Source organism: Protopterus annectens, chromosome 1.part2 (genome assembly GCF_019279795.1).
Source record: "Protopterus annectens isolate FY-2018-M chromosome 1.part2, PAN1.0, whole genome shotgun sequence".
Taxonomy (NCBI): Eukaryota; Metazoa; Chordata; order Ceratodontiformes; family Protopteridae; genus Protopterus; species Protopterus annectens.
This window is the reverse complement of record NC_056727.1, coordinates 549,976,928-550,001,962: the sequence shown is the minus strand read 5'-3', so window position 1 is coordinate 550,001,962 and position 25,035 is coordinate 549,976,928. Positions and strand designations below refer to the sequence as shown.

At 40.4% G+C, this 25,035-nt stretch overlaps 1 protein-coding gene across 1 annotated transcript in view; it reads right to left on the bottom strand.

Moving 5' to 3' along the window:
• The window catches only part of CDKL4 (cyclin dependent kinase like 4), a 1,070,656-nt gene that overhangs the window by 367,421 nt on the left and 678,200 nt on the right, over nt 1–25,035 (bottom strand). Inside the window, exon 6 of the mRNA XM_044057625.1 lies at nt 5,389–5,586. Within this exon, the coding sequence (XP_043913560.1) occupies nt 5,389–5,586 (198 nt within the window). The remainder of the gene's footprint in view (nt 1–5,388; nt 5,587–25,035) is intronic.

The following is a 25,035-nucleotide window of genomic DNA, read 5'->3' as shown; positions in this document are numbered from 1 at the left end:
ATGAGAATGAAATAATATGCTAGGAAGGACACCAGATGATGGTGAGGAAATATGGGTTACTCCAACATGTAACCAAGTCCAAGAAATTCAGAATTTTAGATGGAAGTACTTACAAAAATATTTCTATACACTAAGCAGATTAAGTAAGACATTTCCAGGAACAAGATAAGTCTGCAAAATATGATGAGAAAGATCCCAGTTGGAATGGTGGTGATAGACAGGGGACACATGCTGCTAAGCCGATGTCCAGAAGGTAAAGATAACAAGAAGAACAAGATGTTAATAGAGCTTCTTTATTTCTAAGAAAGTAATAGCAAGAAAATGGAAAACCTATAAAGCTCCCCAATAGAGGAAGTATTAACTGCAACAAACTCAGTCAAGCATATGGAAAGGAAGAGTAGAGTTTATCAAGTGGGTAGGGGTTGCATGGATAAATGGAGTTGGTAGGATTTAATTACTAGGTCAGAGTAATAGGGGCAACATTATATAATGAATGTTAATAAGAAGTACTTTTTTATGCTTTTAAAATAATATTGTTAAATAAAACTCTTGTTAGTATTACCATCATGCATGTCTGGTAATGGGTTGTATCCTACTGTATAAGAATGCAGAAATATTGTAATGCTAATATTTGAGAAGAAGTCAGACCATGTTTGAAGTCTAAGATATGAGGAGCAGCGACTGGAGAAATATTGAAGTGTACCATGCATGAGGACTGCATCATATGTATACACATACACCATTTGTAAAAGTCAATAAAGACCCTTAAATATATAAAAAAAAGACTAAGATGGGGGACTGTGTAATGTAAAATTGCGGGGGGGGGGGGTCTGGATTAATTACCATGAGCTCTGGTTACAACTTACAAAAATGGCCAAAGCTGACTTTTTGTTTTAAGTTTTAAAAGTGAATACAACACAGAATTAGACTAGCAGCACTACCAATCCACTTAAGATCTTAGAAAAATAACAACGGATACTGTTTGAAAAGTGAATAAAACACAGAATTTGATGAGCAATGATGTCAATCCAGTTAAGAGCTCTCAGAAATAGCAATGGATACTGTAAAATACACAGATAATACTACCATAATTTCCTCTTCTAGTAACATACTACGACTCCAGCAACTCACCCAAACCATCTTCACCTCAATAGAGACATGACTAAGAGAAGCCCGGCTACCTTTCAATCCTAAAAAAACAAAACTCTTGCTTTTCTCGACAAAACCAATCTCATCTGACTTTAAAATACTCCCACAGGATAACAAAGAAATTGAAACAGTTCCCACAGCTAAGCTTCTAGGTGTAACCATAGATAAACTAACTTTCGTATACCACATCTGCAATAGCATTAAAAAAACACACATCAAACTAGGAACACACTACAGCCAAAAAGCTTTCTTGGATAGCTCCACCAGAAAAACCCTTGCCAACACCTATTTACTTCCCTCAGTCTTATATGCAGCCCCCTTTTACACCAATTTACAATCTTCTCTTAAAAACAAGCTCCAATCCTGCTACCATAAAATTGCCAAATTCTCCGCAGGTTACCCCTACCATTTCCACCACTGCCTAGCTCTGAAAGAAGTAAATTGACTCAAACTCACACAACACCTAAGCCTAGTACAGCTGTCTTCTGCACATAAAATGATATATACATCTAATAGCTGCCCAGCCCTCAAATCTGTCCTAAAACCCTACATACCTACAAGAGCTCCACTCTGAAAACAAACAACTCCTAACATTCTACATTCCAAACAACAGAGCTGGACAATGCCTATACTCACATGCCACCCCCAAGCTCTGGAACTCTCTGCCAACAGACATTACTACCATTGAGAGCTTTAACAACTTCAAACACACCCTAAAAACATTTTCTATGTCATCAGACCTGCCCCTGCTCTTACCCCTAACAGATGAACTCCATTCATTCTCTAGGGGCTTTCCTTTCTATCCCTAAAACAGGAACTTCATCTACTAACCAGTAGCATATTGGACTAACAGACTTTCCATATTTCTACACCCTTAACTTTCCCATCTTTCTAAGCATCTGTTTGCATCTAATGTTCTGATCCTCATTCTTTACCCTAATCCTACCTGATGTATATAAAAAAACATTTTGCAATCTACCACTTCACTTTAATTTAGTATGTTTTATTATTTTACCTACCTCTTTGTATTTATTATTGCATCTACCTCTCTGTACTTTAGTATTCAATTAATAATGTGTACTTTAATACTTGTTTTTTATTTTGTTCATGTAAATTGTCTTAACTTTCATGTATCATTTGGAGCTTTTCTCCCCGGGTCTCCGCTGAAAATGGGTTCCTGACCCAGTCTAACTTTCCCGGTAAACAAATGTTAAATAAAAAAATAAATAAAAATCCAAATCAATTTATAGCTGTAGCTTCAGATTCTGAAGAGAGCTAGTAAAAATGATATAAAATGAAGATCCACTCAGAACACCTAGGTCAGCACAGAAACCAATGGAAAAACACTGCAGAGTAAAAATGCCTTAAATTAATAGTGTTAACTTCAGATAAAGAGCATACCCCAGTCCTTCCAAACACTTTCCCTTTAAAGCACTGTCAAGGGCTATCAATAACAGTAACTAGCCCATTTATGTCTTTTGCAAGCATTTTGGAATTGGCCCAAACAGATGGCACACCTGGAGTGGGAACTAGAAAGCAGAATTAATTTTTCACAGTGGAACTTCAGCTGCATAAAGTCAAGACAGCAGGAATAAGTGTGCAATTTATACAGATTTAAAAAAATGGGAGAAGCAATAGTCATTTAAATACATACTATTATTTATAATATTTTACATAATTGTTTACCCTGGACTCAGTCTTGTAATGCTTAATGAAGATGTGTACAAAGTACCCAAGTTGCTGCCTCTAGAAGAGTTTTAGAGACCACCCATTTCTGAAAGGTCCAGGAAATAGCCAAAGCTCTGGTAGAGTAGGCCTTGACCTCCTGAAGGAGGGACATTCCATGGTGAGAATAAAAACAATTTCATAACCATCTGTTTTGATATTAGTTGTCTTTTTTCTTTCCATCAAATCTGTACTGCTTGTGATCAGAGTATGTAGGATTCTGTCGCCCCTGTTTTCTGGATCAGGAAAGAATGCAAGGAAATGAACACATAGATTTAAAATCAATTCAGAGACTACCTTAGGCATAAAGTAGGGGTTAGTTGTTGAGTTTTCAAAATCCTTATGAAACACAAGAAAGGGTTGAATTGCCATCAAATCCTGCAATTTAGATACATGCCTAGCAACAGTTTTCTAAATCAGTCTGAAAAGCTGGTTCAAAAGGTGAAAGAATGAGTTTTTCCAATACAAAGTTGAGAGCCCTAGGAGGAGCCAACTATTTTTGTGTTGGGCAGATATGCAAAACCAGTTTCAGAAATTATTTTACCTGGAGCGAGGAAGGAAGGAAAGGGGATCTAAAGGCAAACAAGCAGAAATGATCAAAGCATAAATCTTGATAGATGAGTAAGAAAGGCCTGGTTTGCTCAATCAACACAGATACTGGAGCAGCAGAGGTTGTGGTGGGTAGAGCCTGTTTCATCTTGTGGCACCAAATATAAAATCTTCCATTTGGCTAAATGGGATTTTCTAGTTGCAGGTTTTCTAGTCTCCTTTAATGCCTGTTGTTCCTCCTCTGAGAAAAGGTGCCTAAGTGGGATCAAAATACTATAATTCAAACAGTCAGATGTAAGTACTGTGGAATGGTGGATCACTTGTCCTCTATGTGAGTAGAGACATTCTTTGGGGACTTTTGTTGTAATTGCCTTTGGCCATTTTCATGAGAAGAGAAAATCATTGTTTTACAGGGCTAAAGGGGAGTTACCAGTATGATTGCTGGAGAGTCCTTCTGGATCTTTAACAGGTCTCTGCTTATTAGAGGAAAGGGAAGAAGGTATATAGGCACATTCCCATCCAAGGGATGGAAAAAGCATCAGTCTTCTAGGCCTTTTAGTAAGGTGTCTTGGAGTAGAATTTGTTTAGCTGCTGTTGAAAATGGAGGCAAATGTATCTGTTTGGGGAGTTCCCCACATGTGGATAATCTCCTGGAAGACCATTATGTGTAACATCCATTTATGAGGACTGTCCTGGATCTGCTCAACATGTCTGACATGGTGTTCTCCTCTGATGGGATGTAAGCAATTAGGAGGGAAAGACTGTGTTGAATTTCATTTTCCCAGGCTGTCTGGCTAGCCTGCATAGGAGGTAAGACCTGCCCTCCCCTGTGATTTTTTACATAACACATTGCAGTGGTGTTGTCTGTGATTACCAGAAGTGGTCCTTGAAGTCCACAGAGAATTCAAGGTCCATAATGCATTTATGAAGGCCACCTTTTCCTTGACATTTATGTGTTTTTTTTTTTCTTCTTGAAGTGATGGTTCCAAGCGCCTTGTAAGTTGATAAGCTTGGATTCTGCTCTCCACATAAAATCTGATCTGATCTGTTGTTACAGATTAAATAAGGATGGGAGTGACATAGGTCAGTTTGGATTTAACAAGGTCTGATTCACCCATCATGAAAGCAACCTCCTGACAAATTCCAGAACAGGGATAGGAAATGTTAAAGGATGCTAGTCCCGAGTCCACACTGACTTGAGAAACCAATGGATTTTTTCCTCATGTGCAGTCTGGCCAGTGGAAGAAATGTATTCCAGAATCCTGAGATAATCCTTTGCAGTTGTCATAGATTGATGGGAAAAAAGTACAGTTGTGTAAGGAAACTTACCATAACAGTAGATGTTCAAATTCTCACTGCTACAGTAGCCTAAACTGCATGAGTTGTATCCTGTATAGCATACAACAGCCAGCTAGCTTCCAGAGCTTTCAGAACATCACCATCCATGGGTCCAAACCATCAGTCAGCTGGAGTCAGGGAAAAAGATGAATAGCCCGAAGAATCAGTTTTATACCTTTGTGATGTACTAATGGCATGCTGCAGGTGATTCCTTCAGAGTGCCACAGAAACATAAGGTATGTCTTATCATTAGTCACTTTTAAAATATTTTAGTTCTTCTTAGATACCACTACTTTCCGTGTAGCACTCTGCAGAAGTAATGATTCAGACTACAAAGCCTCCAAATGATAAATATGTCTTGTTTGACTGGACTGTAACTTGGGCATATCCTCCCATGCAAATTAATGTTACATCTATAGAGGAATCCATTAATCTGAGTTCAGAAGACAAAAAAAAAACTGCTAAATTCCAATACAATAGAAGTTTAGTCAAAAACAGACATGCTTACAGTTTATAATATTGTTATTTTTGTTAGCTATAAATTACTTTATTTCAACCTCCTTTCATTTTTTCTTTGGATATGACTTATTTTAACACAGGTTTAAAAATTTAGAATTGCAAGAATACCTAAAGTTCGGATTATCAGGTACAGCTGGTCAACATCTGATTTTCCAGGCCACAGTGCTTGTCCAGATAACATTTCTGCAAAGACACATCCAACAGCCCAGACATCAACAGCAGCCCCATATTGTGTATCACCAACAAGCAGTTCAGGCGCCCTGTACCAGCGGGTAGCAACATAGTCAGTATAGTCTTCTCCTGGATCTGGCAAAAATAACACAGAAATGGCATATTCAAAAAAACATTTTTAAGTTAGCAGGATGTAATGCATTCATCATATTTGCACCAAAAACAGGATATTGATTAATAGGCATATACCATACAAGCTAATCTACAAAACTAAATGATAAGATCTTACTGAACCAGTTGATCTGTGAAGGAGTCTACTTAGTGAACTAAGCTTGTGATATCTATCCTTCCTCTCTCAGTTTGCCTATTTTTCATAGAAGTTCCAGCATTTAGAGATATGCAAGGCCTCCTTCAGTGCAACATAGAAGATTGTGTTTAGACTTTGAGCCTGTCAGTTCACCTGCAATCACTGGTAGTATGCATCCTGAAGGTCTATGGAGCACATCCAGTCATCCTGTTCCAAGAAAGGAAGTATGGACTGTACCGTGACCATTCTGAACTTCTGACGTCAAACTGATTTGTTTAATCTGCTGAGATCCAGAATTGTTCTCCAGTCCCCAGTTTTCTTTGGAACTAAAAAGAACCTTGGGTAAGTTCCAAATCCTCTTTGATCTGGGTGGATCTCTTGGATGACTCTTTTGTCCCGCAGTTTCTGAATTTGAGTAATTGCTTGATCCCTTTGACTGGGTGGAATGTCCAGGATTCTTCTCTTGGGAAGGGGGTCTAGGGAGAATGGAATTAGGTATCCTCTGGATATTATCCTCTGCACCCATAAATCATTTGTTATTTTTAGCCAGGCTCTCCAGTGCAGGGATAGCTGACCCCCAATTGCCTCCAGATGCAGGCAACTGGGCCTCTGTTCAGGAGCGCTGGAAGGGTCTCCCAAAGAATGATTCTCTAGACCCTTGGTTCTGTGGGCCTCCTCTGCCGCATAGGCAGCATGTTCCAGAATTGTTCCCCCCTGCCTCTGGGGGAACTCTTTCCACATGTGTCTTGGTAAGGCCCTGTGACTTTAAGAACCACATTTTGCCACCCCCTCTCTGACTCTTAAGGTAAGGTCTCTTGGGGGGGGGGGGCAGAAAAGTGTATGCCCACAACAGAAAGAGTCTTACCCTCCTTCTCAAACCTGGATAGCATCTCTTTGACCACGGGGCCAAAAAGGGACATTCTATCAAACGGAGCATTGATGAAAAAAGAATTAAAAGGCTCAGCAAAGTCGCAAAGGTGCATCCAGGCATGCCTTCTCATTGATATGCCAGAACCTACCACTCTACTCGTTCCTTCAACAGTATGAGCGATTAGCCTCATGGAAGAGTTAGCTACAGAATGTAGGGTTGCCAGCTGGGAAGCTACTTTCTCCTGAACTCCCTCAGCTATGGCTCCTTTAAGGGTATCTGATAGCTCCTTGATCAGATCACTTTATAACCTACAAAAATGGGAAAGGTAATTCAGTGATTACAAGGCAAAGGTTGCTGAAGAAAAGACTCGTTTTCCACGTCTATCCATCATCCTGGAATTGTTATTCGGAGGATGGATAGTGGAACTTTCTTCTGATAATTCCTTTTTAGTAGCTGCTGCCACCACTAAGGCATCTACTGCAACCCCTTTTGTCCAAAAAGCTTTGTCAGCTGGAGCTGCAATAATGTTGCTTGGTCTCCAGGGAGTTGGCTCAATGGAGTCTCGGCTTTCCCACACCTGCCGAGATATCAATTCTATGAATTCATAGGTGGATGGAGTGACACAGGAGGTAGACGGTCAGGAACCAAAGGCCGCCAGGTACACCGACTCCTCCGGGGAAGAATTACTGGACTTCCAGCCACCTCTCTGTTTTAAAATTTCCAAGATGTCTCCAATGGAGACATCTTCAGGAGGTGACCATGGGGATCCTTCTCACTCATCAATGTCAGTGTCTTCTGTGGCTGACACCCCAATGGAGTCCAGATGTTTCCTCTTACAGGTCGTCTTCCAAGGGACTTCTTCAGTGGGATACTCTGGGGAGGTATCAGACAAGGCAGGAGTACCCCGCCGGGTATCCTGTGGCCTTAGTTCCCACTGTCCCTGCAGAACGGCTTGGGCAGAAGAGGTGCGTGGGGGTGATGGAACTGGGGATCTGAAGGGGAGGTGACTTCCTTGCTGCAGAGGCAGCTATGGCTCTCTCCAGAGCACCAAAAGCCAACCGTTCCTGAGCGGGGAGGGAGTCCATCTCTGATAAGCCATGTTTGTGGGAAGAGGTCCCTTCCAGCCCAGAAGACAGCCAGCACCGAGCTCACCTGAGCGGAAGCCCTGATATGCAGAAACTGCTCAGAAAGTCTTGGAGTCAAACGCACTTGAGATCCACCAGGCCCGCTATGGCTCCAGGAGCTTTCCAGCACTGAGAAGGCAGAAGAGTTCCCAGCAAGTGCCTGATCCGATAAAAAAGAAATCTTCAGATCGGAACAAGAAGTCGCCGGCCAAATTGGATCCAAGGGCTCAGAAACTTGAGCTGAAGTCAGGGGAGGAACCAAAGGTGGAAATGGATGGCTTGGGCAACCCATTTGGGTCGAAGCCAAGGGGGACTCAGTAATTCCCTGCGCCCACAAAATCTTCTTTACCATCAATTCCACATCTTCTTCTGTAAGGCTTTTGGTAGAACAGGAAGATGAAGCCAAAGGAGATCCTGGTCTGGTTTGGAAGGAAGATGGAACTCTCAACAGCACTGGATCCACCACAGGGGAGTACTGAGTCCTTGGCAGAGAAGTTATAGGTTTGAAAGGGCTGGATATCAGATCTGAGCGCAATGGCTCTGACATATCTGGATTAGAGAAGCTCAGCGCCGAATGAGCTGGGCCTGAGGATGAATCAATTGGAGCCAAAGGCCCTGAACAAGTCATGGAGAATGAGGCTTTAGAAGATTTCGATCTCAGCTCCAAGGAGTCAGATGGAGTTGAGGATGGCCTCTTCTTCCCTCTATCACCAGGCTTAGAGGCAGAAGAAGCTGGGCTCGACTGAGCCAACTTACGTTTTACTGAAGATTTCGGGGAACCAGGAGAAATGGCCTCACCAAAAGAAGTAGGCAATAATCCCCTAAGAATAAGTTTATTCTTCCATTCAACCAGGGCCCAGTGGCTGAAGGAATGACATATCACACAGTCTTCCTGAAGATGATGTGGGCCCAGGCAGTACAAACATAGATAGTACGAGTCACTGTAAGGCATTTTGTGTCTGCACTTAGTACACTTCTTGAAGCACGCAGGCTTATCTTGTTTCTTAGCCATGACAACAGTACAGAAAGGCTGTGAGCACAAAAGCATTTATTTAAAAGGCCCCATACACACAACAAGTACGAGGGAAACACATAAAGATAGAGAAAGATTTTTTTTAAAGAGTTAGGTTATAAGAAGGAGAGGGGTGGGCTACTAACAATAGCAGCATAGATACCGCTATGGCATAACAGAGGGAAAGGGAAGGAAAAGTAACCTAATAAAAAACAGTTACTGTGGAAAAAGGATCTTAAAAAGACAAAAAAGGGATAGGAAATACACTCCTACTATAGATGAGAAACAAAGACCTAAGAAAAATGTGAAAACTCTAATGATATCACCCGAAAAATCCAGGAGCTAACGGTAGAACACGTCTTTCACGAAGCAGCAAACGAGATCTGGGCTAACAAGAGAGATGTATTGTGGGTAAGGGGAGGTGTCCAAGAGCTTTTTGGTTGTCATGAGCTTAGTAAGGGCCAAGTTGGATGCAATGGTTTGGATCCGAACCCATATGTGAGGACGAAATGAAAAATAGACAGTATCAGATTATAGGTTTTTCTAAAAAAAGTTGAAAATAACAGCTATATAAAATAACTGATTTTCAAGAGGGCCCTCTATAATGGATAACTGCTAGGAGCTGTTCCCTAACAGCCCTTGCCTTAGCACAGTTCTTGTGCACTCTAGCTTCAATGATCGGGGTATGCACACACATCCTGCTTAAACATACCATGAGAATCCACATCTGACTAGGAGGGTGAGATTTGGCTTATGCTCCTCAGTTCTGCTTTATGGAAATCGAATGGGTTGTGGGTTGTAACTAAAGGATATACACAAGAAACAAAGCAAACAGGGTACACTATTACCTTCTCTAAGAATATTTAAAAAAACAATAGTCTACAACCAACTACTAGATTACATCCTAACTTACTAGACACTCAACTGTCACCTGCAAGGCTTCTGGACAGGAAGAAACACAAGCACTATTTACACTCTCACACACAATATTCTTCAAAATATGGATAAAGTCTTGCCAACAGGTACACTATTCCCTGACCTTACAAAAGTTTTTTTTACTTCATACAACTCCCACTCCTTACAAACTTTTTTTTTCTATGCAAGCACCACTATCCAAGCTTTGCATTTGTTTACATCCTTACAGGCAGAGCCACTTTAAAGGTCAAATAGGAACAGCCATCGCACCCACTGTCTCTCCTGGTATACAGTCCCTAATGGATCAATCTACTCCCCCCCCCCCAGATATTCTCCTTATTCAGTAATGGGTTTCACTCAAATCACACCTAGCACCCCATATTCCTCTGCACAGTCCTGACACTCTTCTGCTGACTTACAAAAAAAAAAAACTTCCCTAGAGCATGACCTCAATCTTCTGTCAAACTAACTCGAGGGCCAAAGACTCTTTGTTCAATACCAAAATGACTAATGCCATGGTTTTTGGAACACCCCAAACAGCCCCAAAAGCCCCAATTAATTGATCCATTGTCCACAAAAAAAAAAAACAAAGTTGTTGAAGTAATCCTACATTATAAATACAAATGATTAGGCATTTGGTTCAGCCCTAGTCTATACCTCCAATACCACAATTAATAACAACAAAAGTAGACAAACTACTTTGTTTGGCACAAAAAGATCTCTCAGTTTCTTTCAAAGAAAGACCTGCCACACAGGTAAAGCGATCCTTCTCCTTCAGTTAGCATATGGACTCTTTATCATTGCCTCAGCCACAAAAAAGGATTTTGTCACTGTTCAAACCACAGTACATAATAAATAATAAATAAATAATTTAGAACAAACTCCTCTCAAAGAAAACACTGCTGTTTTGTGCTATCTAAAGCTAAGTATCTCTCAGTCAAAGAAATACACTTTTATCTCTCTTGTTTACAAAATAATCAACTTAGACACCTTCCCTTAATTCCCAAGAAGGCTAGCAGAAAAAGGCAGCCCCTATGACCATAGATCCCCCCTCTCCTGCTACTCAGAACTTGTATACACTTCAAACCAAGTTCTGGTGCCCAGAACACAAGACACTCATTCTTGGTACTTGCTCCCAAGATCAGGCAGTCTTTATCCCCTCACCTAAATTCCACCGCCTTCTATCCTAAATTCCATGTTCCCCTAAAAAACGTTTATTTTACAATGCCACTTCTTCACCCACAAGTGGGAGGTAGCCTAACTATTACACTTGAACCCCTTGCTAACTCCTTCACTTGACCAACTCTCACTCAGGAGACAACTACTAATTCTCTTCACTTGAATATATTCATTTTACCGTTTTTCTGCCCTACTATATCTCCCTCCCTCAATACTCCTCTTGCTTGTCATGCCTCATGGCAATTCTTACATCCCTTCCCAGTCTTTCCTTCTGTAACTGTAACCATCCTCTTTCACTTCCTTCCCTATCTTGTCATATCACCCTCCTCTTGCTCCCTCCATCCTAACCTTCCCCACCTTTACTGTAAACAGGATTGTGCATGTAGCACTTGTTTTAATTACAAAGTCATGTATCCATTTGTTGTCTGGACATGTTTATTTTTTGAATATTAACAGTTTGCTTTTAAACAGAATAAACCTGAAAATGATCCAAAAGGATAAGTGTTCTACAGATATAAATACATGTACAAATTAATTAATAATATTACAAGCTTGGAATACTTACAGGGTTATCCATTCACAGTGTAGGTGGAGAAACCACCCAAAGTAGGATGATGGCAGGTAGGTAATAATTACCTGCTGCAAAGTGCCTTTTTATACAAAGTGCAGCTGTACAAGTATGGTAACATAACAGTAGATGTTTGAAATACGATTAATTCTGTTGAAAACATAAATGATTACAAAACAGTCGCAGGTGAGTGTCAATGTCCCATCTCATCTTTTTTCAGCACCAGGATGCCTCTAACGCTATGCTGGTATGCATCCTTGAGACATGGGCATTAGTGGAAGCCTGAAAATAAAAGAGGGTTACTCAAGTTTTTTTTTAGCTCAGAAAAACAACTGAATCGATGCCAGTAAATACTCTTGGAGAAGCCAAAAGAGCTAAACAACTTCAGGGAAGTCTAAAGCACCAAAGAAATGATATCTCATGCAAAGAAAGTAAAGAAAGAATAAAACTGATGATATCAGCAAAAGGTATAGAAGCACACTTGTAAAACAGCACACTAAAAAATTCACAGAGAAGTTACCAAATTTGTATCAAAACACATAACAAACAGGTACAGACCTAAATGATATTCAGGACTGGAGAAACAATAGTTAGAGTCTGGCCTACAGCACTGATCCTATATTTGAATATTTACCATTATGGTGAACATATTCATACAACTTCATAAGGATCATCAGTACAATAATCAAAAAATTATTTTGAAAATACCAAGTAGTGCACTATCAGTACTAAAAGATGAGTCAATGAACTACAAAGTGCCCCACAGGGGAGTCAAAGCCAATTTTGCTCTGTCTCTAAGTTGGACATCCAAGTATGTAATGTTTATACAGCACATGAATAGAAGTCCATGTAGTAGCATCATAGCCACTCTGGAAAGAAACAATTTCAAAAAAAATCTGCAATAGTAGCTACTGATCAAGAGGAATGAGCCAACACTACCCCATTATGGGAGCAGGTTGATATACAGCTACACTGCAACAGGCAATCCACATTTCCTACTGGCTAGCATGAGGTTGGAAAGAGGCACATGCTAAAAAAATCTAAGCCAAACACAAATGACAGACTGCTGGCACCCTGTGTCACCTCCAGTGCCTGGAAATAACATGTGGTTGCAGAAAGGTATCTCCACCCCCCCCCGAAAGGGTAAAGCTGGGTGCAAGAGCCAAGAAGGATGGTTGAGCAATGAAGGAGCACTGGGATGTCATTGTATGCATGATAGGCTAAAAAATCCTGTGGGACATATGATCCTTGTGAAAGCCCAAATAAAGTTTTCCACAAATAAGGACCAGCAACTCCATGATCCAAAAAGTGAGACACTAGCTAACAACTGAAGAAACCTCCAAAAAGACAGACTTCAGCCATACCAACCAAGCCAGTTCAAAAAGAAAATGGGCAAATTTCTTAATCAAGAAAGCGGGGGTAAAAATGTAAACCCCCCCCCCCCCATTAAAGAACTGATTGATAAGCCTGGGTTAGTTCACATTCAGCCACCCACAAATTCATAATGTACAGAGATGACAAAATGTGCAACTGTATGATGAAGAAACACAGAAGCATATCAAATAGGTGCCTAACATAGGTAAGTAGCACCTGTGGAAAAGGATCTCTGCTTAGGAGCATTGAAATCTACTTCTCACATGGCTGATGAACCTGTTCCTATTTTTTGCTGATTAATCCATAAGAAAAGGAGCAATATGCTCTTTGACATCTGCTGAGCTAAACAAGATTAATTAGGAATTAATCTTAAATACTTTCAGGGCAAAGCAGTCCACTAACCTGTGGGTAGATAGAGGGTATCTGTCTCCTTAGGATCTAAAGAACCCAAGTATGGGTACATCTAGGCTGCAAAGCTAGCACCCTTAAGATCAGGTTCATGTAAGGCGCAAGAGCCAGACATATTCATCTTTCTCACCATGGTATTGATTCAGTCACTTCTGGGGAGAAGGCAGATTGACTACAGGGTAGTCCACAGAGGACCTCATAAGCCTCAATGTCTCACCAAAGAAGGGATTACCTGGATGTGAAATAGTAGGAGGACATATATAATTATCTCTGCCATAAACATCTCAATACCTTCTTATTCTCCATCTTGAAAGGACTCATAAAGGAAGGGAAGGGACACAGTCTCCTTAAGCTAGCACTCACTGAGGTTAGATTTAACTTCTGTTACTGTCACACTTAAACAGCAAGAAAACAGAAAAGGTCATCCTGTGAAACAGGCAGTGAGCTCCTAATGTGAAGGGAAGTATATGTTTAAGGTGATGCATAGGTCATAAGAGGCCTGCACAGGGCCTTGCGATGACATTTTATTGTACTCCCTAACAAAGTGCTCCGATTCCCACTTGGTAAAGTTCTACCAGACATAAAATAGTGAACATATATCTAATGTTTTGGGTGTGGCTGTGTGTTACTAGGCTTATTAGGCTAGCAAAAGCTTCTTCTCCTCCTCTCACTGTGGACGCAGGTACTCAGTGGTAGAAATCAAAAACAAAGGGCCTTCTGGCCTTAGTACAAGTTCTACGCACTCAGTAGAAATTAAAGGTCCAGCTTCACATAGGCAGGTCAACGGACTGAATGCTCAAGAGTAGAAAGTGTGGAACTGCAACCCTCGTCTGACTGACTGTCAAGGAAGCACCTCTCCTACCCCGTTTTTGGTCACTGGCTGGTAATGAGCACAAGGTCAGGGAAATCATATAAAGTGGAATGGGATGGCAATCACAATACTGGATTTTGATGAAACTGGATTTTGATGAAACAGGCTTTATCTGATCCCTGTCAACAAGCTTCTTAACTTTTCCATTTTCTATTGCTCCTTTACGATATCATGCAAGATACCCTCTTGTAAATGCATGCACTGACTTCTCTCTAACACAGAAATCTTACTCATATGAGGAAAATCCTCTAGTTTCTCTCATTTCTTTTATTTGGAGAATGCATTACAACCATGACACTTTGAGCATTCTTACATATTGTGCTCATTTCCCATGAAACAAAGACAATGCTTGTCTAGGTTTTGGCAGGTAATCTAATCACTGTAACATCTGGAGGACTTAAAATTGTTCATCATCAAGCATGGGAGCTTTCCAACAAGACATGCTAGGAGCAAGATCCATAGTGCATGAGAAGCAAGAATGCAGTGGGTAGTATGCAACTAGGTGTGTTCTCAAATTCAAGAAAATGATTCTCTTGGCATGCACTAGCAAGAGATGCACAAGCACTAAACACGTTAGCTAGAAAGAAAAAGAGAAAGCAATGCAGACAGATGAAAGGTCTTAGAAGCCAGATCCCAGGTGTTGCCCAGGATATTGGACCACTCAAAATTACGATCAGTCTAATTCTCAGTACTAGTAGAACTTTCAAGCCATCACCCATAAATGCAGATTCACAAAGCTACATTTACTCAGGTCTATGACTGCAGGAATTACCAAGGCCTTCAAGTATATGCAGAGGAGACTACATGATGTATCATAAAACTAAACATAAGGCTGCAAGGAGGTTTTATGGTGCTGCCTCACCATAAAGCCTGGACTTTCCATCAAGAACTGAAGATGCTCCCGCTAACCCTTCAGCTCCAGATGACCTCATGGTCATACTCACAGCATTAGACCTGGATTCACTGGTGGGACATGATTAAACACATGCACAATAGCATCTTCAGGGAGTACAAGCTGGTGCTAATGCAGGACCCATGCATTTCTCTTGACATTACACTGTGCATGCACATCTTTTCTTGCATCTGAGATACAAGATTAGAAAGACTGGTTCCATTAAGCGTTAACTTGTGGTGACTCTCTCTTCCTTTCTGATTGGGCTAGAAAATCAGAGGGGACTAACATTCTAGTCCCTGAAATGGACAAAGATAATGATATATACCCCCTTCTTACTTGCCACCTATTGACGCCTCCTTTGCAGAGATACTAAGTTTTAAGATATCACCTATGGACTGCTTCTGCTCGCTCCAGAAATTCATCTCCACCCACAATTTCTTGAGAAGAAAAATAACAGTTATTGGGTCATCTCTCCAATGAGGCCTGTATTTAATGATGTTGTTTCTGTAGTCCGGAAGCACCTAAATCTGGCTACAAAAAAATGGATGCATTTTAAAAACTTCTCAAATTTATGAAAAATTGTAAAAACATATTCACAAGACCTGGTATAATAAGATCTTTGTCACTAAACATCAAATGTAGGAATCTACCTGCTATCAAAACTTCTTGTGATGTGAAAATAAAATGGTGCAACTAGGCATGTGTCAAGCTGTCAAAACATATTTTTTAACAAATACAAAAGCTACTAAAGATAAAGGGGGAGCCACAAAGTAAACATAATGCTAGCAACTATTCCCTGGAAAATTCCACCCTTACCCCATCCTTATTCCTCTCAATGTGCCTCTGTATTATACCATAAAATACAGTTATGTTGGTTGCTTCATCTACTGCTTATCAAAGCCAGTATGATTTTCAGGTTATGGGGTTAAAAGAAATTATGAAATTAGTGGCTGGGAAGTAAGATTAAACAGACAATAACAAAAAATAGCAAGTTACTGATCAACTACATTAATAGGTGGAATTACTTACTACCCAATGTTATTTTGTTTGTCACAGCCCTCTACTGCGACAGAACAGAAGAGAAGATGGTTAAAGGGTTTTATTCTGGAACTCTGGTTACAAAAGTTAAACATTATTTTTCTTTTCTTTTGGTGGATACATGTAATAATGAAGATGGCCAGTATAACAGACTGCTGATAGATGTTATTTAAGTATTTTATAAACTATGAACCAATGTGCTTTTTCCTGTGAGATGCTGGGATGTAGTATTTCTGCAATGAATGTGAAATATTTGTCTTGATTTTCAGAAAATATTTTATATCACAGGATAACAGTAGTATAACTAGCAGCAGCTGTTTATATAACCAGATGCTACAAATTATAGACTCTGTTTAGTGTTCTGCTGTTGAAAGGCAGGTATATTGATATGTGCGTGGGCGCATTGCGAATGACCAAACCACCATAATGTTGAATGCATAACATTGACAAAATAAGTCTGATCATCGACAATACCAAAAACAAACAAACAAAAAAAAAACACAATAATATCAAGAGAGAAAAACTATTTCCTCTCCTGATATTAAAACTAACCCTTCCCCAACTAGCCTCAAATTTGTCTGAATAGTGGCAATGTTATGGGAAGGTTTTAAAACTGTAGGGTTAGGGTTGGGGGAAGGGGCAGCGTTAAGGTTAGGGTTAGGTTTAGCACCCATTAGTTAAGACGGCATAATGTTAAAGTCACAAATATTAGCATGTTCTGCACATGCTCCAGGGATTACTCCAGAGAGGACTAAACTAATGACGTGTTTTTGCAGGGGGGCAAGCCACCCTGGACCTACCCCCCCATGTGGAGGCTCCCCTTGCAAATTATATATACTAACTGGAGAAAAGGGATATTTCCCTATTTCCCTATCCAAGGATTGTCCATCTCATACACCTGTGACCGTCTGTGTGCAGCCACCAAATGGTGTCAACACCCATACATATATATATATATATATATATATATATGTATATATATATATACATATGAAACTAATTCCGCCTAAAACGCGGCTTTTCAGTGCTTCTGTGGATCCCTAGTGATATCTGCATTGCTTACTGTACTTATTTCTTTGTTGCACTTGAAAAAAGTTGCTGTTTGTCGTTTTTGCATTTAAGTTACCTGTAACACAGTCGCAGGCTACACAATCAAGTGCGCTAGCCTCCTCTGTGTATTTAAAGTAATTTAAGCTCTGCATTTCTGTTGTTTCTGAAAAAAAAAAACACAAAAAAATTCCTTGTTTTCCTGCCTTTCTGGACTAGTCTAGTCCAGTTTTCAGGCTTTGCTGAATCCAGGACTGTGGTAAAGGTTCCTGTGCTGCCCATATCATACTTGGATAATTAGGTGACTTCCTTTTTCACTGTGAGAGAGGGAACTCTGAGCAGCCTATCTGTCCCTGTAGGAGTGGTCCCAGCCCAGCAACTTGTAGCTCATTGGCCATTTTGGGCTAATTTCTATCCTTTTGGATCTCCCTGGTATAAAAACCGCTTAGCGCAGTTTTGCGCGGGTTTGCTGTTTAGCTGCAGTTAAACTATTCCAGGCTCCACGAAGTCTGCACTTCAGTTTTTCCCTTGAAACTTGAAACACTTCAACCCAGCACTAGAAATAAGGCAATTTAAGACCGGCACTTACTAAAACTAGCACTAGCTTACAGCTTGCACTTCAGCCCTATACTCAGGAAGTATAAGGCTCTTTACTCATCCAATCAGCAATACAGTCCCAACCATCTATTCAGGCATGTTCAAGGGACAGCTTCCGGTGTGCTCTCTGGTCCAGCTGGTGAATCTGCACATCCTGAGGCAATGTTACAATTGCCTCATGTACACAGACAACCCCCTCCTCCTCCCAACCAACACAAACATATGTGAGAGATGCAGCTAGACAACCAAACTGGATTCTAAGCTCTCTCAACCCACGACTGGATCAACCAGTCACAAGGAGAAGGGCAACACTACCACCACATTACCAGACTCACATAGATCAGCCATAGCTGCACCAGAAAACAACTCTCAGAAACATCCAAAAACATACTCGGAGGCTCTAAATAAGAACCTGCCTAAACAACAGAGACCTCCTAAGCATACACCCAAGCAACCACCACCCCACAAAAGAAACCAGGTAACACATACATCACAACATCAGTGTGCCAAGGAAAAACAGCCCCTAAGGCTAAATAACACACCTAACACACTAGTAATCGGTGATTCGATCATCAGGCACACAGACGTCCCACTCACTAGACTGAACAAGGAGAAGGTTACCGTAAGCTGCCTGTCAGAATCCGCCACATAACACATGCACTCAGGTCACTCCACAACAAGTACAAATATGACTCTGTCATTGTACATGTTGGCGTAAATGACCTGAGATGTACCTCCCTGGACTACATGAAAAGAGACATGGAGGAGCTCTCTGACCATGTAGCCCAGGCTGGTATGACTCTGACTCTGAGTAGCATCCTGCCCTCAACCAAAATGATGCCAGCATATGAAGAAAAAATGATCAGTTTCAACAACTGGTTAAACTACTGGTGTCATTCAAAGGGGATCCAGTACTTGTCAGCCTGGGACGACATGCTTGACAAGCCACGTTGCTTCGCCAGAAATGGCTTGCACCTGTCGCCCCTGGGCTTTCGAATACTGGCCAAGACTCTTGCCACCACAATACTGCCTTTTTTAGGCAAGGCTCAAAAGACAAACCCGCCTCCATAAACAACAATAATAAACAAAAACTGAGGGTAATGCTGCTCAATGCCAGAAGTCTAAACCTCAAAATGCACGCACTCAAGGCTCTCCTTAGTATGGAAGAAATCGACGTATATGCAGTGACAGAAACCTGGTTCAAAGCTCCAAAGAGCACCCCAGCACTACCAGGCTATAACTCCTACCATACCTTTAGGTCCCAAAATCATTACCAGAACACAAAAGGAGGGGGTGTGTCCATATTCATCAAGAACACCCACACCTCCAGTAGCGCAGCACATGGAATCTGAGACCATCCAAGTGCAATTGACAGTGGGTAAATTGACTGTTCAATTTATAGCTTGCTACAGATCTCCCACCTTGTCTCAGGACCCTCACGCAGCATTCCTGAGAACATTAGAAAGTATGAAGATTCTACCCAACACCATGCTACTGGGTGACTTCAACTATCCAAACATTGACTGGGAAAACTACTCAAGCTCAAATGCCCTAGCCCAATGCTTCCTTGAGTTTATAAACTCAAACGCCCTTGAAAAGCTGGTCACCACTCCCACAAGAGGTGACAACATACTGGACCTGGTCATCACCAACATGGGGAACCTATGTTCCACACCTGAGGAAAACTTGTCATTGGTAAGATCAGATCACAAACTAATCACACTGGACATCCACATCCCGACTCCCCCCCCCCCCCAGTCAAGGAAATCAAGGTAAAAAACTTCTCTAAAGCCAACTTCACACTCCTCAAGACCGAGGTGAGAAGTTTCAAAGCTCCCAATCAAATGGAAAATGATGACCCATCTGCAGAATCCTTTACAAGTGCATTCTATGAACACCTTCAAGAATGCATGGACCGAGCCATCCCAAGTAAAACCAAGACCAACTCCTCAAAAAAAGATGAAGCCAGTCTGGTGGACCCCGGCCATAAATAAACTTTACAACAGAAGGAGGAAACTCCTGCAAGATAGAACAAAATCCCAAAATAAGAAGCAATCTCTGATTAACATCAGTAAAAAACTGCGCTCCCTCATGAAATCATCCAAGGCCAACTTCAAAAGAAAAATAGCCAATGACTCTAAGGATAACCACAAGGCCTTCTTTAACTATGTCAAGAGTCTAGGGGCAAACTCTCAGATATGCTCCGAGCTAGTGCATAATGGCCATAAATACAGTGAACCAACCGACATTGCCAACATCCTGGCTGACAAGTTCAGTGCAACCTTCACCCCCCTTCTCCACCAAAGGGGCTAGCATCCATCCCAGAAGAATGTGGTGCTCCAGATATCTCAGACACACAAGTAAAGACAGCCCTTGCAAAGGCCACAAACACAGCATCAATGGGACCAGATGCTATCCAAGGTTGTGTCTTACACAAGCTTCAAAATGAACTAACCCCCCCATCTCAAATCACTATTCAAACTCAGCCTCTCTACAGGCTACATACCCAAAGAATGGCGTACAGCAACAGTCATACCACTCCACAAAGGTGGTGCCACAACTGACCCTGGGAACTATCGTCCTTTAAGCTTGACTAGCTTGGTCTGCAAAGCCATGGAATGCATTATCATGGAGCTCATTAACAGGGACATTGGGAACCTCCAGACACTGGACCTCACCCAGTTCGGCTTTGTTAAAGGCAGATCTTGCCTCCTGAACTTGGTTGACTTCTTCGAAACAGTCACCAAGGCTATAGATGAAGGGAAGGTGGTCCACACAGCATATCTGGACCTCGCTAAGGCGTTCGACACCATTCCACAATCGAGAATCATAGACAAACTCACCAGCTTAAATATCAACCCCCATGTCACGAGATGGGTTGACAATTGGCTCTCAGACAGAACCCACACGGTAAGAGTGGCAGGCGCCATGTCTGACTCTAAACCAGTCACAAGTGGTGTCCCACTGGGCTCAATCCTGGGACCCCTCCTGTTCGGTATATATTTCTCTGAAGTACAAGCAAAGGCAGAGGGACTGTGGCTAACCAAGTTCGCAGATGACTGTAAATTGGGTGCAATAATTGACTCTCCAGCTGACACAGACATCCTGCAAAAGGGTCTCACAGAGACAAACACCTGGTGTCAAAGTCACGGCCTCAAGCTAAATGCCAAAAAATGCATAGTAATCCCATTTGGGAAAAACAAAGTACCTACAAACTACCACATAGATGGGAATCCACTAAGTACAGAAAAAGTAATTAGGGACCTGGGTACCCAAGTAGATAGCATGCTCTGCTTTAATAACCACATAGCCAAAACGGTCAGGAAATCCTTCTATGTGGCACACCTGATCACAAAGGGTTTCTCATCCAGATCCAAGGAGGTGATTGTGCCCCTTTACTCCTCATTCATTAGGCCCATAATAGAGTACAATGCCCCATTTGGGATGAACCTCACTAGACACCTGCAACAACTAGAAAGACCACGGAAGTACCTCACTAAGAGGATTAAGGGCCTTAAACAATTACCCTATGAAGCAAGACTAAAAAAGCACCAGCTCTTCTCAGTGGCTTATTGTCTGCTCAGAGGTGACCTGTGCCTGACCTATAGGGCCATGTCAAACCCTGAACTAATGGACATGCTTCACCTCAAAAAAAACGAGATCCCTCAGAACCACTTGTTCTAGTGACTTGAACCTATGTACAACAATAAACAGGACATGCTGGAGGGATAGATTCCTGTCCCAGCGACTCCCCTCACTCTGGAATAGAATCCCAATCCATATTCGACAGAGCTCCTCTCTGACCCTCTTCAAGAGAAATCTTGATGAGTGTATGGGTAATCGTACGTTCTACCCTGGGATCACTTCAGGAGCCCTGTTGACAGAAGCCCAGGTTACTAATCTAATGGGGAGGCAAAAGCCATCACTCTGTGTCTAGGCTTATAAATGCCCATGGGCAGATAGCCTAGTACTTACCTATGAACCTATAAACCTATATATATATATATATATATATATATATATATATATATATATATATATGGGTCCCTATTAAATTATCGAACATTTCAAAGTTCAAATGTCATTTGGTTGACACCATATGATCAAACTTTGAAAAGTTCGAAGGTGAAAGGCAACGGCTCCGTACGCGCAGAATGAGAAAATGTCCCTTTCTGCACTGAAGTGCAGTCTCTGAGTTGGTATATTTAAGTAGGTGTGTGTATGTGTGTGTGTGGGGGTGCAGCCCCCCCATGTAGAGGGTGCAGGGGGGCTTGCCCCACTGCTCACAGCATTAAGGTAAGTGTTTTTTTTTTTACGTTTTTATTAGATATTCGAATATTCCCATTTCGCTCATATGTTGTCGAACATATGAGGTTCAAAATTTTGAAGCTTCAAATATATAATATAGACCCTATATATATATATATATATATATATATATATATATACATACATATATATATATATATATATATACATACATATTTATATATATATATATATATATATATATATATAAATATATATATATATATATATACCTATATACATATATATATATATATATATATATAGGTGACAAGGCAATAAAACAGCAAAATAAGGAACTGGAATTTGGTTTGCAACAGTGAAGATGTGTCTGGGGGGCCTAGAAAGGAAAATACAACAAAGGAGGGTAGATTTTTGAACAAATTTATGAAAATGTTTGGCATGGAAGATGTGCATTCAATACTAAGAGTCCTGAGTGAATTTACATATTATTCTCCAAGATAAAAAACTGGGCTAGGCTAGACAGAATTTTTATCTCACAGGAACATGTGCATTTAATTGAAGGTCTTGAAATGTACCTAATAACTATTGCAGATCATGTGCCAATGATCACTAAAATAAAAATGCAATGTAAAGAAATAAAAATGAGACACTGGCACTTTCCCACCTGTCAGTTAAAAAGAGAGGAATTAAAGGAATGGGTTTTGGAATTAATTCTGGAGCTACTAAAGAAGACAAAAATTTATTCTTACAATATAGCTAGGGAGTGGGATAAAATTATAGTGGAGTTTAAAACTAGTGTGGAAATAAAGGAAAGGAAGATATGGTCAAGAAGTAACAAGAATTATTTAAACAGACTGACAAATGTTAAAGAATTGCAAAATCTCCCAGTACAAGAAAAGGAACAACTGCAGAATGCTAAACAGAAAATAAGGGATTACCTCAATAAAATGCACAAGTTTAGAAAGACTGCTGTTAAGCAACTGTTTTTTGATAACAATTCGAGAGCACAATAACTTTTAGCACAACGACTCAGGCAACAGAAAGTGGAAAGGGCTGTAACCAAGCTTAGGGAGCCTGTAACAAGGAAGATAACAAGAGATCATGTAGAAGTATTAGAAATATTTCAGAAATGTTACGAAAGATTGTATAAGTTTGTATAAAGCAGAGAAATATAGAAATCAAGAAAAGGTACAAATAGAAAGGTTTATGGAAGAATTAAATATGTCAAGGTTAGAGGTAGATGAGGCTCAATTACTAACAGTTAGGATAGGAAGAGATAAGATAAAATGGCTAAGTATAACCAATCTACAGGAAAGTCCCTAGGAATAAGTGGTATTCCTGTGGAAGTTTTGAAGCTAGGAGGGGAAAAACTGATAAAGATCTGGAAGGTTTTGTTTAACAGTATTTCAGGAGGAGGAGAAGTACCAGCATCCTGGAAGAAAGCAATGGTAATGGTAATACCTAAAGAGGATAAAGATCCATTAGCTACAGCGTCATACAGGCCCATTTCAATGCTAAACCATGATTATAAGGTGTTTATGTCTATAATGGCTAAAAGAATGGCAAGTTATACCAAAATTGATAGATATGGTTCAGTGTGGTTTTATGGAGGGGAGGCAAACATTTGACAATATTAACAGAACATTGATGATCCAGAGGGAAGCAGAATGTAAGAAAATACCACTATTATTGGTGGGTCTTGATGCAAAGAAAGCATTTGACAGAGTAGACTGGGACTTCATGAGCATGGTAATAGAAGCTTTTGCTTTCCCTGATACAATTATAAGGTTGATTAGGAGTATATATGTGGGATCAGAGGTGAAGATTAAAGTGGGTGGGGTCCTGTCTAATAATGTATGCTTGAGTAGAGGAACCAGGCAGGGTTGTCTGCTTTCCTCTTTGTTTTTATTATATTTAGAACCATTGGCAAAGAAAACAAGGGACTCAAAAACTCAAGGATATAATTGGTATGGTAGTCCGGGAAAGCTGTCTCTATTTGAAGATGATATTATTTTATACATGACAAAATCAAAAAGTGGCATTACAGTGTTGTGGAATATGTTAAGACAGTTTCAAATGTTCTTGAGATAAAACATTAATTAAACTAAATAAAGGCAATAGTGGTAAATTATGTACCAACACACAACAAATTGGTCCAACAATATCCATATTTATGAGGATATGATAAAATAAAGTATTTAGGAGTATGGATTAGAAATGACTCTGTTGTGGTAGCTAAGGATATGTGGGAAGAGACTAAACAGAAGATAATTCAAAAACTGAGAAACTAGAAGCTTTGTTATATGGATATGGATACTAAGATACAAGCAATTAAAATGTTTTTAGTCCCTTTAGTCTTATAGACAGGTCAGGCATATATTTATCAACCAGAGGAGAACCTGTGGACAGCAATTATAAAAAAGAGTTGAATGATTTTTATCTGGGAAGGGAAGACAGCAAGGGTCAGTGGGATAAGACGATTCTTCCAATAGCACAAGGCAAACTAGGATCACCCAATTTGAGGGGGTATTTTAGAATAACACAGGTAAGGCTCTTATACATAGCACAAGCAGAAAACTATAATTCAAAGTGGAAATGAATGATAATGATACAGGGGGGAAACTGAAGAAATAAGGAAAAATTGGGATTTTGGATGCAGACTCTTAAGAACAACAAAAATCATACAGAGTATTATATTCATAAAATAGCAGGGAATATTCTAAGAACTAAACCAGCATGAGAATGCAGGAAAGAGACTCTGCTGATAGGAACGACTGTGGTTAGGGATACAGATAATAGACAAGAGGGGTTGGAATTTGTTGGAGAAAACTGGCAAAGGAACCAAGGTATTGGGGGCAAATTACTAGAAAAGGAAAGGTAATAGAATGGGAAGAGGCCAAGAATTTTTTTGGATTACAGGTTAGAGATTGGCTTCCCTATCAAGGATTGATATCAGAGTACAAGCAAAGAGAAAGAAATAGGGGGTTCCTAAATGAAAACCAGCATTAGAAGAGTTTTTAATAGAATCTAGAAAACAGAAGCCGCCATTAAAAAAAGAATAATTAGTAGAGCACATACAATATTGCATGTTAACTATAAGAATCAA